Source organism: Armigeres subalbatus, chromosome 1, assembly GCF_024139115.2.
Source record: "Armigeres subalbatus isolate Guangzhou_Male chromosome 1, GZ_Asu_2, whole genome shotgun sequence".
NCBI lineage: Eukaryota > Metazoa > Arthropoda > Insecta > Diptera > Culicidae > Armigeres > Armigeres subalbatus.
Window position 1 is genome coordinate 18,113,276 of NC_085139.1, and position 14,566 is coordinate 18,127,841.

General features: G+C 44.0%; 1 protein-coding gene across 1 annotated transcript in view; it reads right to left on the bottom strand.

Moving 5' to 3' along the window:
* Nucleotides 1–673: 673 nt before the first annotated feature.
* LOC134222353 (chaoptin) overlaps nucleotides 674–14,566 on the bottom strand; it is a 96,051-nt gene continuing 82,158 nt past the window's right edge. The window contains exons 3-5 of the mRNA XM_062701513.1: nucleotides 5,187–5,331; nucleotides 5,023–5,115; nucleotides 674–4,960 (exon numbers count right to left, since the gene is read on the bottom strand). Coding sequence (XP_062557497.1) covers nucleotides 1,226–4,960; nucleotides 5,023–5,115; nucleotides 5,187–5,331 — 3,973 coding nt within the window. The 3' untranslated portion in view covers nucleotides 674–1,225. The remainder of the gene's footprint in view (nucleotides 4,961–5,022; nucleotides 5,116–5,186; nucleotides 5,332–14,566) is intronic.

Consider the following 14,566-nt stretch of genomic DNA (forward strand, 5'->3'; position numbering starts at 1 on the left):
TACAAATGGATGTTTGCTGTTTCGTACCTGATGAAACTGAACGCAGCCCAGACGTCGTAGATTTTGACTTCCAGTGTTGCGAATTTATCTTTCTCAATTTTGAACTTTCTACGACCAACTGGAATCAATGTCTCCAGGCGACTGGAAACTGGATAGCTGACTGGATTGTATCCTATCTGACTGGGCAGAAAATCTTACATTGAAACAAACTACAGGAAAAAGGAAGAAAAAAGAAGGAAAAAAGAGAAAAGCTGTAGTTTTTTTCCTGATAACTCGGTTGAATTCTCCCTGCTGATGTTTGCGTATGCATTTTAATCAGTCACATCCAGATCTGTTTTATTTGCTTTGCAAACCTGAAGCAACTCATCGGTCAAGAATCTGCTTCCTATGTTGAAATGCTTTGTAGGGGAGCGGACCAGCACTGTGTCCAGAACCTATTTGGCCGTTTATACACCACGGTTTCCGTAAGCCAGTATCCTGCAATCCGGTCTCTGCCTTGCGTGCACCAAACTCACTTCCAAACTTCTGACAGTTCCCGTATTCAAAGTTCTCCATGGCTACTTTGTTATTTCTGTATGCTTGAATAAACTTTCAACGTGACTTCAACAAACGTATATTTATATATCGTATGAAACCCTACAGATTTGTGATTTATCAAACATGGACAAATAAATTCTATTGTATTTTGTTTTACTGGAGGGCACATTTATTCACTGGTTTATTTTTTTTTACCTATACGAACGAAGAAGTTACATTACAGAAACAAAGTGTTCACGCTTTCCAATAGGTGTGCATCAGACAATGTTTCGTTTTTCGCATTCACAAGCAGCACCACGCAAAAACTTCCGTTGTGTTCGCAGAGTTCAGCTTCTTGACGGAGCCATTTAACAACAATTACCCGTTTGTCCAATCACGACGAAGACAGTTCCGGCGGGACAAAGGGGTTATTTACTATGAGATATTTTCGACTTAGTGTAAACAAAGGTTTGAGCATTTTCGTTGTTTTCTTGATTCTAAGTATTGACTTTCTGTTACACTCCTATATCCTGCAAGGCGGGAGATTTCCCGGACAGAGTGACAAGAAATTGGCAGTTTTTCCTTGTTCTACGATTAGTTTTTTAAAATACAGAACATATTGTACTTAGCAGTTATAAATAAATTAAGGGCTAAAAGAAAAATCTCATTGATGAGGAGTTTGGGGGAGTCTTAGGGCTGGAGAAGGAAACTATCGATAGGCTTTATCGTCCTGATACGCCATGTAAGGATTCTGGCCTGAGTGTACCGAGTGCATCGATGCGGCAGACAGCTGCGAAGGGGGTGCCATCATGTGCTGATTTTGGTATTGATAGGGAATTCGCCCGATCGTCGAATAATTGGGTCGAGGCTGCGTATCTGGCGAAGAGCTCTGCTTGTAGGGCAAAGTTGCGTAATTCTGCCCGTACGGGGCCACCATTGGATAGATTGGAGTTGCTTTTCCATTCTTGTAGTTCACTTGCATACCGTTGGGATGCATTGTAGACATTCCTATCGGAGGGCCCCGATAGGTATCGTTGTTCATCCGAACTCTACAGATACAAATAATCACGACCAGCAAGAATATGAACGCGATTACTCCTCCCACAATTCCAATAATCAGCATGTCATCGTTGGTAATGGGCATTGCCTTCATTGGTGGCATCTTTGTCTTAGTTTTCGTCTTAGCCGTCGGAGCAACGCTCCATATAATATCTTGTTCGGTTGTTGGTGTCACTTTGGTGATAACTTGCGTAAATCCAGAAGTATAATTGGTGAACGTGATCGTGGATGTTCTGCTAGTAGTAGTAGTCGTTGTGGGCTTCTTTTGTTCGCATACCAGCTCATTGTCTCCGACTTCAATCAGCAATCGGCCTTGAACTCCTTCCGGTGAAGCACACTTCACTCCCGTAACCTTGGCAGCCATGATCCATCGTCTGAAAGCGCGGGCATGGCAATCACATTGAACTGGATTTGCATCCAAACCAGTGATCGCCAAACTATTTTTCCGATCATCCATAGAACTTAGGAAAGGCTGATTCAATGTTGTGATCTTAGATCCGGAAATGTCGAAATCAATGTGCGATGATCGTGGTAGAGGCAACAAGAGAGCTGGCGGTAATGAAGCCAACGACGTATTCTTCAAACTTACACTCAGGTACTTATTTCGTAATCCAGCAAAACTACCAGAAGACAAAGTTTGCAACATTCTTCCGTACAGACCCAAGTGGTTCAGCTTAGGGTGATCGATAACTTGGAGCTGATCCGATTCCAGAACCGAGTCCTTAACTTCAATGTCGATCGCCGCCAGAGATGGCAATTCCTGAAGAATTCCTTGGACATCAATGTATCCCAGTTTGGCGAAATTGAAGGCCTCCAACACCGACAAGCTACTCAGAGACTTGAACGCATTCTTCTCCAATCGGGTAATCTCACTGAGATCGCGAATCTTCAACACTTTTAAGGCATCTAAGGAATCGAAAGCATGAGCCATGATCATCTTGATCGGGTTCTTGGACAGATCCAGATAGCTCAGCAATCCCAGTTTGGGCCAAACTTCCTTCATTGTATCGATGTTTTCCAAATTGTTAGACGAAAGGTCCAACACTTCTAGCAGAGTAGTCTTATCGAACACTCGATCACCAACTGCACTGATGTTGTTCATTGTCAAATTCAATACCTGCAGATAGGGAGTTTCCAAGATTGGTAATCGCTCAATTCCCGTACCAGCCAGATTGATTCTTCTGGCGGTTTTCGGTTGTTCCAGCAGCATTTTTATCGCCTGCTCTGACAGGGAGTTGAAGGAGAAATCGATGTTCTTGATGTTCACCATCACCATATACGTGTTCGTCGACGGAATATCCTTCAACTGGTTGTTGCTCATGTCCAGCGTGTAAATACTATCGTACTGATCCTTCAGTGCATTAAATGGAATCGATTTGAAGCTATTGTTCTTAAGAATAAGATTTTCAACTTTCTGGATGCGGCTTTTGTCGAAGATACCCTCCGGAAGCTCTTGCAGAGGATTGTGACTCATGTCCAGCTTTTCCAAGCGGGACAGACCCTCGAAAATCCGCTCCGTCAATCGATCCAACCTATTCTGACTCAAATCGATAATTTGCAGCTGGGTTGAATTATGGAACGCCATATCATTCACAAACTCGATCTGATTGTTGGCAAAATACAATTCCCGAAGGTTCATATACCGTGCGAAATCCAGCTGATCAATCGTTGTCAACTCATTTCCACTAAGATCGATCACCTCCAGGAAATCCAAAGTGTTTGTCAACTCGGGAGCGAATCGCTGGATGTTATTCCGCGCCATGATTATCCTCCGCAGCCTTGGATGAATGCGGAAGGTGTTTGGAGCAAAGGCCGTGATCTCGTTTTCCGATAGATCCAAGGTTTCCATCGCCGTTTCACTGTTGAAGATATCGGCTTTGAATTCCTTTAGATTATTTCCACGCAGATTAAGCGTTCTTAAGTTAATGGTGTTGATGAATGATCGAGGCTTGATCGCCGTAATTTCGTTGTGCGATAAATCGACGTTGAACAAACTGCTCAGAGTCATGAAGGTGTTTTCATCGACCGTCTTCAGGTGGTTGTGACTCAGAAGAACGATCCTCAGCTCGGTGTTGTTGTGGAACAGATCCGATTGGATGCTCTTCAAACCGCAATCACTCATGTCAATTACTTGTAGTTTGTTCAGTGGGTAGATCATAGTGCGAGTAACCTGCGATACATGTTCGTTGCCGCTCATGTTTAGATACAAAAGGTTTCCAAGTCCATGGAAAGCGTCCACAGCCAGATCGTCGATGCTGTTGGAACTGATATCCAATCGGCGTAGTTTCGGCAAGACAATCTTCCGGAATGTCGAGATCTTATTGTAGGACATCTTAATTTCCATCAGAGTGCTGTCCAAACCTGCGAAAGTGTCCTCATTGATCACTCCCAAGCTGTTTCCGGAAATATCCAAATAGATTAGCTTCTTGAACGATGTGAAACTATTCGCTGGTAACTCGCGAATAACATTCCTCGAAAGTGACAGATATCGAATGTTCTCCGGTTGAATTGATTTTAGAATGCTTGATGAAAGTGCCGCCACCCGATTGAAATCCAGATAAAGATTCGAAAGGCGAGGGAGTCTACCCAACGCGCTTCCCGGGATCAACAGAATGTTGTTGTCACGCAAGATTAGCGTCTGCAAGTTGTCCAAACCTTCGAAAGCGTCGTCCTCGATCGTGCGGAGCGAATTCAAGCTGAGATCGAGATACTTGAGCAATGTTTGCTCTCGGAACGTTCCAGGAAGAACTGATGCTATCACATTGCGACTAATGTCTAAAATTTGTAGATTCTTCGATTGCTGCAAATGCTTCGATTCAAGTTTGTCGATGTTGTTTAGTGAAAGATTTAGCACTTTCAGTGACTCGATCGAACCCAAAGCAGCCGTTGGGAACTCCGCGATTAAGTTATCTGATAGATCCAACTTTTGGATCGAGTCAGCTCCCATGAAGGCACGTTCATCCACTACACTAATCAAATTCCCGGCAAGTAACAGTTCCTTCATCGTTGGCAAGCTGGAGAACGCATTCGCTTTGAGCATGTGAATTCTGTTATAGCGCAGATCTATCCGTTCCAGTTTGTTCGAGAATTCAAACGACTCAGCTGAAACGTTTTCGATCAAATTGTTCCGCAGTGAAATCAGCCTCAGAGCGGGAAGATCCTTGAAGGAGGTGGCTGGAATATCGGACAGTTTGTTGCCGTCCAGTTGAATGTCTTGCAGTTTGCGGCAGCCTACAAAGATTCCTTCGTCCAATGCCATCAGCTGGTTACCGGACAGATCGAGGATCTTGAGGTTCTTCAGCGTTTGCAATTCCGTGGTGGAGAAGATCGGGTTCAAATTATCTCCCATTAGATTGTTGGCCAAACGCAACTCGATGATGTGTTCCTGTTTTAGAAAAAAAGATGAGTTCAATGAATGACTATGATTTGATAAGTGATCAACCTTACCCCAACACCAGAGAAGGCCTTATCCGGCAGTGATCGAATTCCATTGTTGGAGAAGTCTAATCGTCTAATGGCAGCATTCAGCATCGACAGATCCTATGAAAAGATGGACGGATGTCAGTTTAACTCGGGCTAGTAATTATAGAATAGCACTGGCTATGATTTACCGGAATAGCGGTCAGTCCACTGCTTTTATGCGAAAGAGAAATGACCGGCAGGCCGGCAGGGAAACCGCCCGTCAGTGAAGTTCGTTCGCAGTCCACGGCAATGAATCCATATTGGCTATTATTGCCTACGGCTTCGATGTTACATCTGGAATTAAATGGGGGAAGAAGGGAGAAAATTAGATCAATGAATAGTTTGCGTCGATTGATAGATGAACGAAACGATCATTACGTATTGATTCGTAAACTCCATTTTCTGAAAATTGAATGTTTCTATAAAAGGTTAGATCAATGTAGGTTAGATGTCTGAACATTCTTCTTATATTCGAATACACTATTTTCAATCATTGTCGCATGATCTTCATGGATAATTTCCCAACTTCAAATAACAGTTTTCCTTTTAAAAGTAGTATTCATAAGCGAGTAGTTCGATTCGGTTTCCAATGTAAAGACTATGAGAATGATTCCCTAGGTTTCATAATTAACGCTATATGTTCGCAGAATTCCTATCACGTTAGCGAATGACGCTACATTACATAAGAATTCAAATCTCATCGCAAATATTCACAACACAAAGTGTGAAAATCGACGACGCTGTGTCATTAACCTTCACCTGATCATGATGGATCGACAAAAAACAAAAAAACAACCTTCAATTAAGCACACCGAACGATCGAATAAATGATCATTGCTTACCGCCGAAGTCACGCCGATTTTCCGGCTTCATCAGCATAGTAGAACCCATTAAGAGCCTTTACAGCCACTCAAGAGGGCCCGATTTTCTTCGTTCGGATTTGAACGCGACCGCAGTCTATCGTCAGTATCTATTTTGTTTCTGATACGTACCTACGATTAGATTCAAACGAGCCTTGCGATCAATGCCGTTGACAATGACTTTGGTCCGTGAAATTCACCCTTTCACTGTGTCGTCGAGAAGAGCCACCGCCACCATGTGACCGACTGGGGGCAATCAAATCAAGCATAATTGGGCAGGTCATAAACAAAGGGGTGAGTTTAATCGAATGGAAATCGAAGGTTTCCGCCATCATCGGATGCTCATTCACCAGTGGAATGCATTGTGCAGTGTTGGTTTCACCTAAATGAAGTTGAAAGAAGATGGGAATTGCCTTTTTTGGGAAAGTTGCAAAAACTGTCTCACATTATTTGTGGATGTCCGTTCAGGGATATTTCATGAGTCGTTTGTGCATCCAATTATAGATGGATGGAGCAATTTCTGCAGCAGTCTCACTTTTTGGCACTATATCCAAACAAGGCAATTAGCCTCATTTTTGTGTTTCATCAGAAAAAAACTAGGATTGCTACAATTCACCCATTGAAGCTATACGTATGATAGACATTCAGCTGCGTAAATGCATTTCAATTTGAATAAATGAATGAGACAAACGGAGGATGTGCTTACGGTTCAAGTATCAAACCGAAATGCGGAACCCTAAATGTTTTCTATAGTTCTGAGTTGATAAATTGCAAAACAATCCTCTGCTTGTTTCTTTGATCTTGTATTGAAACCACTTCAAGGACAAAAGTGCGTGAAAAGTCGAAAGGAAACTGAACAAATTTTTCGTTTTTTTCCACAAGTCATTTTTAAAATCAGTTCAGTTGCTGTCGTCGTCAGGTGCAGACAGAAACCCGGTGTAATAAACTGTTTTTGCTAGTCTCACCCAAACAAGTGTTTTTCTATTCGGTATCCGATAGTGCAAGTTAAGTGAACAGGTCAGGACGAAGCCATTGACCTCGAAGTGCAGCTCTGGACCTTAAAAACTTAAGTATACAGTCCACAAGTAGTGCAAGATCCAGAACATGGTCCTTCGAGACGGATTTAACTCAGTGCACATAATCGGCTAAGCGTTGTGTGAACAGTTCGACTAACCGGTGAAGATTTGTGGATACATTCCTGCTGAAAAACATCCGCCATCGAAGAACATATTAGTACCATTGTGTGGTAGCAGTTATATTGTGATGCAGGCATATAGCACAGGCTCAGGAAAGTAGTTGATTGCATGTTGTTGGTGTCGTTTTTGCATGTGGCGTCTCCATGTGTCGGTAATTGTGAGGTGAACAAAGGCTTGAATAAATTCTTAGATATACTCGCATGGGAGTTTCATTCCGGGATTGTGGCATGGTTCCAATCAAATGTGTCCCTGACTATCGCTTTGGTTTATTGGTTCGAGTGTTCGCTGCTGTTCCTCCTTGTCGGCTTCTTTTGTCGTTAGTCAGTCAAGACGAATCGCGTCACATCACGTTTTGGAACGTCGCGTCGATTAAATCACCTAGCAGTGTTCCAGTTTATTGACATAGTAGTGAGTGATAAAAGTGATTCAAAACGAACTCAAAAATTCAGTTTATTGCACTGCTGCAATTAATTGCGAATGTAAAATAAACGAACATCAGTGAAAGTGCTTCGAATGAACATTGAACCTTAAAAAGTGTTAGCAGTGCTTTAAACTTTGAATTATAGCAAGTGAAGTACAAAATGGTTGAAAACATCGGACTACGTGAGCTCGGAAAGCAGGAGAGGCAGCTGAAAAATTCTATCAAAGCCATGGCGAAGTTTGTCAGTAAGTTCCAGGGGCCAACCCAGGAAAACCAAATCGACGTAAGGTTGGAGACGTTGGAGAATGTTATGAACAGTGTCTACAGTGTTCGTCATAAGATCGAAATGGCCTTCGATGAAACTGACGCAGAAGAAGATGTGAAGGAAAACGCAGAGGAGCAGAACAAGCGTTTGGAGAAGTTGGCAATAATACGGATAGAGCAGTACGAAGCAGTCATCCGGGAAGTAGAAGAGCAGTATTTCGCTACTAAGGCCGCCTTGCTATCGCTAAGATCACCGAAGGTGGAATCAAAAATAGCTACAACAACTTCGATAAACGATCGAGATAAAGGAGTGGGTGACTTTTAGAGACACGTTTCGCAGCCTGATCCACAATAATGTTCAGATTACAGTCATTGATAAATTCACCTATTGCGATCATCTGTCTTCGGTGATGCACTGCAAGAGGTCAGTTCGGTAGATCTTTCCGGTGACAACAATGAGGTAGCATGGAAGGCTCTCGAGAAAAAATATGAAAATAATAAGCTCATTTTCGAAGCACAATTGTATGCTATCTTTGCTGTGGAGCCTGTAAGACGAAAAATTTTCGACGCATTGTATCATCTGATCAATGAATTCGACAGGAATCTATAAACGTTGAATAAAATCGGAGAAAACACAGCGAATTGGTCAACGATTCTCGCTCATTTGCTCTGCTTTCGTCTGGATGTGACCACTCTTCGAATGTGGGAATCGTACCATAATTTCAAGGACGTGCCTAGATTTGACGAGCTAATCGAGTTCCTAAGAGACCACTGCCTTGTGCTGCAATCTATTGCGCCAAATAAATCGACTCAGAGACGAGAAAGGGCCACAGTCATACCCACATCCTCGGAGTCTACAAGAAAGTGTTTGTCTTGTGCAGAACTGTACCATCTTCCGTTCAAGTGTAACAAATTTAAAAGCCTCTCGCTCGCCCAGCATGTGGATGAAACCAACCGGAAGCGCTTGTGTCGCAACTGCTTGGTCGCAGGACATTATGCCGAAGGATGTTCCAGAGGTTCCTGTACGAAGTGCAACAGAAAACATCACACTATGCTGCATTTTGAAAATGCACCATCCAGTTTCCGAGCGAGTGTATTGTTTGCCACACCACGCTGTTCTTCGCCCGGACAGCACAACTAAAAAACTTCGTGTAGTCTTCGATGTTTCATGCCGCACGTCGACAGGATTATCTCTAAATGATGCATTAATGGTGGGACCGGTTGTTCCCTCTTCTGACTATTCTGGTTAGATTCCGCCTCCATCGAATTGCAGCAGTTGCTGACGTCGCAAAAATGTACCGAATGGTACTTATTCAGCAGTGTGACCACCCTCTCCACAAAATCGTGTGGAGGGATTCGAAGGAGGGGCCCATCAAAATCTTCGAACTCACCACTGTCATATACACGACCGCTAGCGCGCCATACTTGGCAACGAGATGCCTGAAGAAGTTTGATGAAGATTGTGCAACAACGCATCCCGTTGCATCTGACATTCTGCATGATTTTTACGTTGATGATATGTTGTCGGTAGCAGACAACATCAAGGAAGCCAAGCTATTAGTTCGGTAACTAATTCGGTAGGGTACATTCTTCGAAAATGGGACTCGAACTCTCCGGAGCTGCTCCGGAGTATTCCGAAGAAAATGCGGGACGATCGTTCAGTTCTGGACCTCCAATCATCAAGTACGACGGTGAAGAGTTTGGGATTGCAATGGAATGTGACGGCCGACGAATCTCAATTTCAGCTTTCCCCAACGGAAGTCGGATACCGCAAGTATCATCAAGCGAAGTATTCATTCCGATGCAGCTTGCCTTTTTGACCCTTTGGGATTGGTTGGCCCAGTCATCGTGGAAGCAAAAATATTCATCCAGCAGTTTTGGCGGCTGAAATGCGGCTGGGACAACCCCTTGGACGAATCAATGCAACAAATGTGGAAAGAATACCGTCAGAACCTCATGGCGCTCGAAACTCTAACAGTTCCTCGTTGGATAGGACTCAGCAACGATTGCGCTTCTGTTCAACTGCATAGATTCAGTGATGCGTGTGCTGTCGCATACGGAGCCTGTCTCTATCTTCGACGCCTTCCTTCAGACGGTACTGTCACTGTGCGACTAATCACATCCAAGTCCCGGGTAGCTCCCCTAGAGACTTCGGAGCAGAAAAATAAAAAACTGACTATCCCTCGTCTCGAGCTGTCAGGCGCATTGCTACTGAGTCACCTCTTCGAAAAATTCAGTCAAGTGAAACCTGTACCTGCTGCATTCTTTTGGACAGATTTCCCAATTGTGAAACACTGGCTAGGATCCCTCTCGTTGGCAAAGTTTGGTTGCCAATCGTGTATCCGAGATACAGCATCTCACACAAGGTGGAATTTGGAATCACGTGGCTGGAATTGAAAACGCGGCCAATTTGATCTCTTGTGGGATGTTGCCAGTGCAACTTCAATACGAGACGCGCTGGTTTGAAGGTCCTCAGTGATTGTCTCAGGATCAAGGGTACTGGCCTCAATCAAATCAATCCTCTGCGGAACCAGTTGATTCGATACTACTTGAAGAACGATCCACCCAAGCTTTATCTACTCACAGAACCACGTCGAGTGAAGTTTTCGAACTACGATGGTCTTACCAGGAGCTTTTGCGTATGGTGGCACTCTTGTTACGCTTCAGGTACAATATTCAACCTTCAAATCAGAATTCGAGGAAAGCAGGTCCGTTGTCTTCGAAAGAAATAGAAGAAGCCATGATAACCTCAGTGCGTCAATCGCAGCAGGACAGATTTTCTGAGGAGCTAGCCGATCTCAACAAAAACGGAGAGGTCAAATCCTCGTCTAGGACCAAGTCACTGCGTCCAGTACTGCTATCTGGTGTAATGTGTGTGGGCTTGCCAATGCAACATAGAAAATATCCGGTCATCCTGGACCACCATCACCCGTTGGCGCTAGCCTCGGCAAGGTACCATCACCACAAGTTCTATCATGCTGGACAGCAACTACTCATTTCTATTCTACGTGAAAGATTCTGGCCAACCAACGCCCAACAGTTTGGTAAGGAAGGTAATCCATGGATGCATTCCATGCTTTAAAAGGAAGCCGAATCTCCCTGCAGAGCGGGTCACACCATCACCTCAATTCTTAAAGGTCGGCGTGGACTATTGCGGTCCTTTTTACATCAGTTACCCTAATCGGAGAGCCAACGCGGTGAAATGTTATGTCGCAGTATTCGTCTGCCTATCAGTGAAGGCAATACATCTGGAATTGGGGCGGATCTACAACACAGGCGGTTCGTTTCGCGACATGGCAGACACTCATCATGTGCTACAATACTACAACATTGGTCGGTGCAAACCGGGAGCTGAGGCAGATCTGCAAGCAGCTTAACGAAAGAGAATTCCAAGATCCAGTAATCAAAGAAGCAGCAAACAATGGCATAACTTTCAAATTCATCCCCCCGCGTATGCCTAACTTTGGTGGGCTGTGGGAGGCCCAGGTGAAGTCATTTAAAACCCATTTCAAGAAGTCAGTTGGGCTCCGAACGCTAAAAAACGACGAAATGATGACGCTTTAGCACAAATTGAGGCGGTTTTAAACTCAAGACCAATGACAGCAATCAGCTGTGATCCATGCGACTACCAAATTCTAACACTGTGGCATTTTTTGGTCCAGAATCCGTTAACCGCTGTAGCTGACCAGAATTTCGACGATGTGTCTATCATTCAGCTGAAAATGTGGGATCAAGCGTGGTCCAGGAGTTTTGGAAAAAGTACCGGACGCAGTACCTGTCCGATCTACAAAATCGCGTGAAATGGACGAAATTGATGAACAATATCGACGCTTTTGCAGTATGTGTAGGTACCGTAGAAAAATCGCTGATCGTAGGGTCGATAGCTCGGACAAATTATAATAAAATTCAGTATTCTTTGAAACCCGGTGAAATAAACTGTTTTTTGCTAGTCTCACCCAAACAAGTGATTTTCTATTCGGTATCCGATAGTGCAAGTTAAGTGAACAGGTCAGGACGAAGCCATTTACCTAGAAGTGCAGCTCTGGACATTAAAAACTTAAGTATACAGTCCGCTAGTAATGCAAGGTCCAGAACAGAAGTTATGGCTCATCAGTGACTCAGCGAAGAACTCAATTTTCTACTTCGGGCTCCGGTTCAACAAAATACCCTATTAAGAAGTTCGTTGGAAGATCATATTCATAATTGGATCATTGATAATTTGGTCAATCCGTTACCACGTTGTTTTCACTCCGGGCAACATTCAGAATAAATCTGAAACTGTCACATAGCGACATAGTTTGATAGCGATATACTTTGTTAGTTCTCCTAAGACTTTTTGGAAATTGGGATCTTTTCATAACACTTTATTGGGAGTTCAGTGCGTGATCTCTCATGTTTCGGACAGCAGAACGATCGCGTGGTCGGTCGAATTATTGTGTTCTGCATTGCGCGACCGGTAATAAAAATAATCAGTTCAGTGCGTGATCTCTCATGTTTCGGACAGCAGAACGATCGCGTGGTCGGCCGAATTATTGTGTTCTGCATTGCGCGACCGGTAATAAAAATAATCAGTTCAGTGCGTGATCTCTCATGTTTCGGACAGCAGAACGATCGCGTGGTCGGTCGAATTATTGTGTTCTGCATTGCGCGGCCGGTAATAAAAATAATCAGTTCAGTGCGTGGTCTCTCATGTTTCGGACAGCAGAACGATCGCGTTGTCGGCCGAATTATTGTGTTCTGCATTGCGCGGCCGGTAATAAAAATAATCAGTTCAGTGCGTGATCTCTCATGTTTCGGACAGCAGAACGATCGCGTGGTCGGCCGAATTATTGTGTTCTGCATTGCGCGGCCGGTAATAAAAATAATCAGTTCAGTGCGTGATCTCTCATGTTTCGGACAGCAGAACGATCGCGCGGTCGGCCGAATTATTGTGTTCTGCATTGCGCGACCGGTAATAAAAATAATCAGTTCAGTGCGTGATCTCTCATGTTTCGGACAGCAGAACGATCGCGTGGTCGGCCGAATTATTGTGTTCTGCATTGCGCGACCGGTAATAAAAATAATCAGTTCAGTGCGTGATCTCTCATGTTTCGGACAGCAGAACGATCGCGTGGTCGGTCGAATTATTGTGTTCTGCATTGCGCGGCCGGTAATAAAAATAATCAGTTCAGTGCGTGGTCTCTCATGTTTCGGACAGCAGAACGATCGCGTTGTCGGCTGAATTATTGTGTTCTGCATTGCGCGGCCGGTAATAAAAATAATCAGTTCAGTGCGTGATCTCTCATGTTTCGGACAGCAGAACGATCGCGTGGTCGGCCGAATTATTGTGTTCTGCATTGCGCGGCCGGTAATAAAAATAATCAGTTCAGTGCGTGATCTCTCATGTTTCGGACAGCAGAACGATCGCGTGGTCGGCCGAATTATTGTGTTCTGCATTGCGTGACCGGTAATAAAAATAATCAGTTCAGTGCGTGATCTCTCATGTTTCGGACAGCAGAACGATCGCGCGGTCGGCCGAATTATTGTGTTCTGCATTGCGCGACCGGTAATAAAAATAATCAGTTCAGTGCGTGATCTCTCATGTTTCGGACAGCAGAACGATCGCGTGGTCGGCCGAATTATTGTGTTCTGCATTGCGCGGCCGGTAATAAAAATAATCAGTTCAGTGCGTGATCTCTCATGTTTCGGACAGCAGAACGATCGCGTGGTCGGCCGAATTATTGTGTTCTGCATTGCGCGGCCGGTAATAAAAATAATCAGTTCAGTGCGTGATCTCTCATGTTTCGAACAGCAGAACGATCGCGTGGTCGGCCGAATTATTGTGTTCTGTATTGCGCGACCGGTAATAAAAATAATTAGTTCAGTGCGTGATCTCTCATGTTTCGGACAGCAGAACGATCGCGTGGTCAGACGAAATATTGTGTTCTGCATTGCGCGGCCGGTAATAAAATTAATCAGTTCAGTGCGTGGCCTCTCTTGTTTAGAGGCGAGCTTGGTAGTCATATGGCTACTGCTTCTGCCTCATACGCAGGAGGTCGTGAATTCTATCCCAGGTCCGTTCCATTCTCCTACTTTGTATCTTTCTCTTTATTTCTCATGTTCTAGCAATCGCTAGAACTGGAAATGGACTTCCATACCGTTTCCATTACTATTCCTATACCTTCAATTTGAGTATTCTAACAGTAATCTGCTAGAATTGGAAATGAACTTATAGAGCTCGTTTCCTACATTCAATTAGTAATTCCATCAGTTACCTTCTCCTATCTATCACATGGGCAGCTCGTTAACCAAGACGGACCTCTGCCTCTCCAACCTAACCCAGAAATTCCAACAAATTCCGCATGAACTCGTGGCAAGTGCAGAGGTATATTCGGCTTGCAGTGGGCGAGTGATTGCATCATCATTTCCTCCCCCTTCCCTACATTGACTTGCATTCTGACGTGGCAGGCGCCAGTATGACTTAACAAATGAGATCACCAGTACTTGCACATTGAAGATGTGTGCTAGTCCCAAGCAAACATCTGTTGGTTCCCTGTGCAAGAACAGCTGATCTGGTCATAATGGAGTAGCAACTACGAGCAGTCAATCAAGCTCAAGCTCAAGCTCAAGCTCAATGGGATTTTTTCATCACTTTATTGGTCATAGTCTGTGAAAAAAATTTCCGGAATCGGATGCTCTTCTTCGAAAGATATTATCCGACAATTGTTTGACAATTGCTTTTGGCACTCTCCACAGGCTTTATCAAGACATTCATAAGACATGTCCTTCAAGTCACCGGATTTATCGTT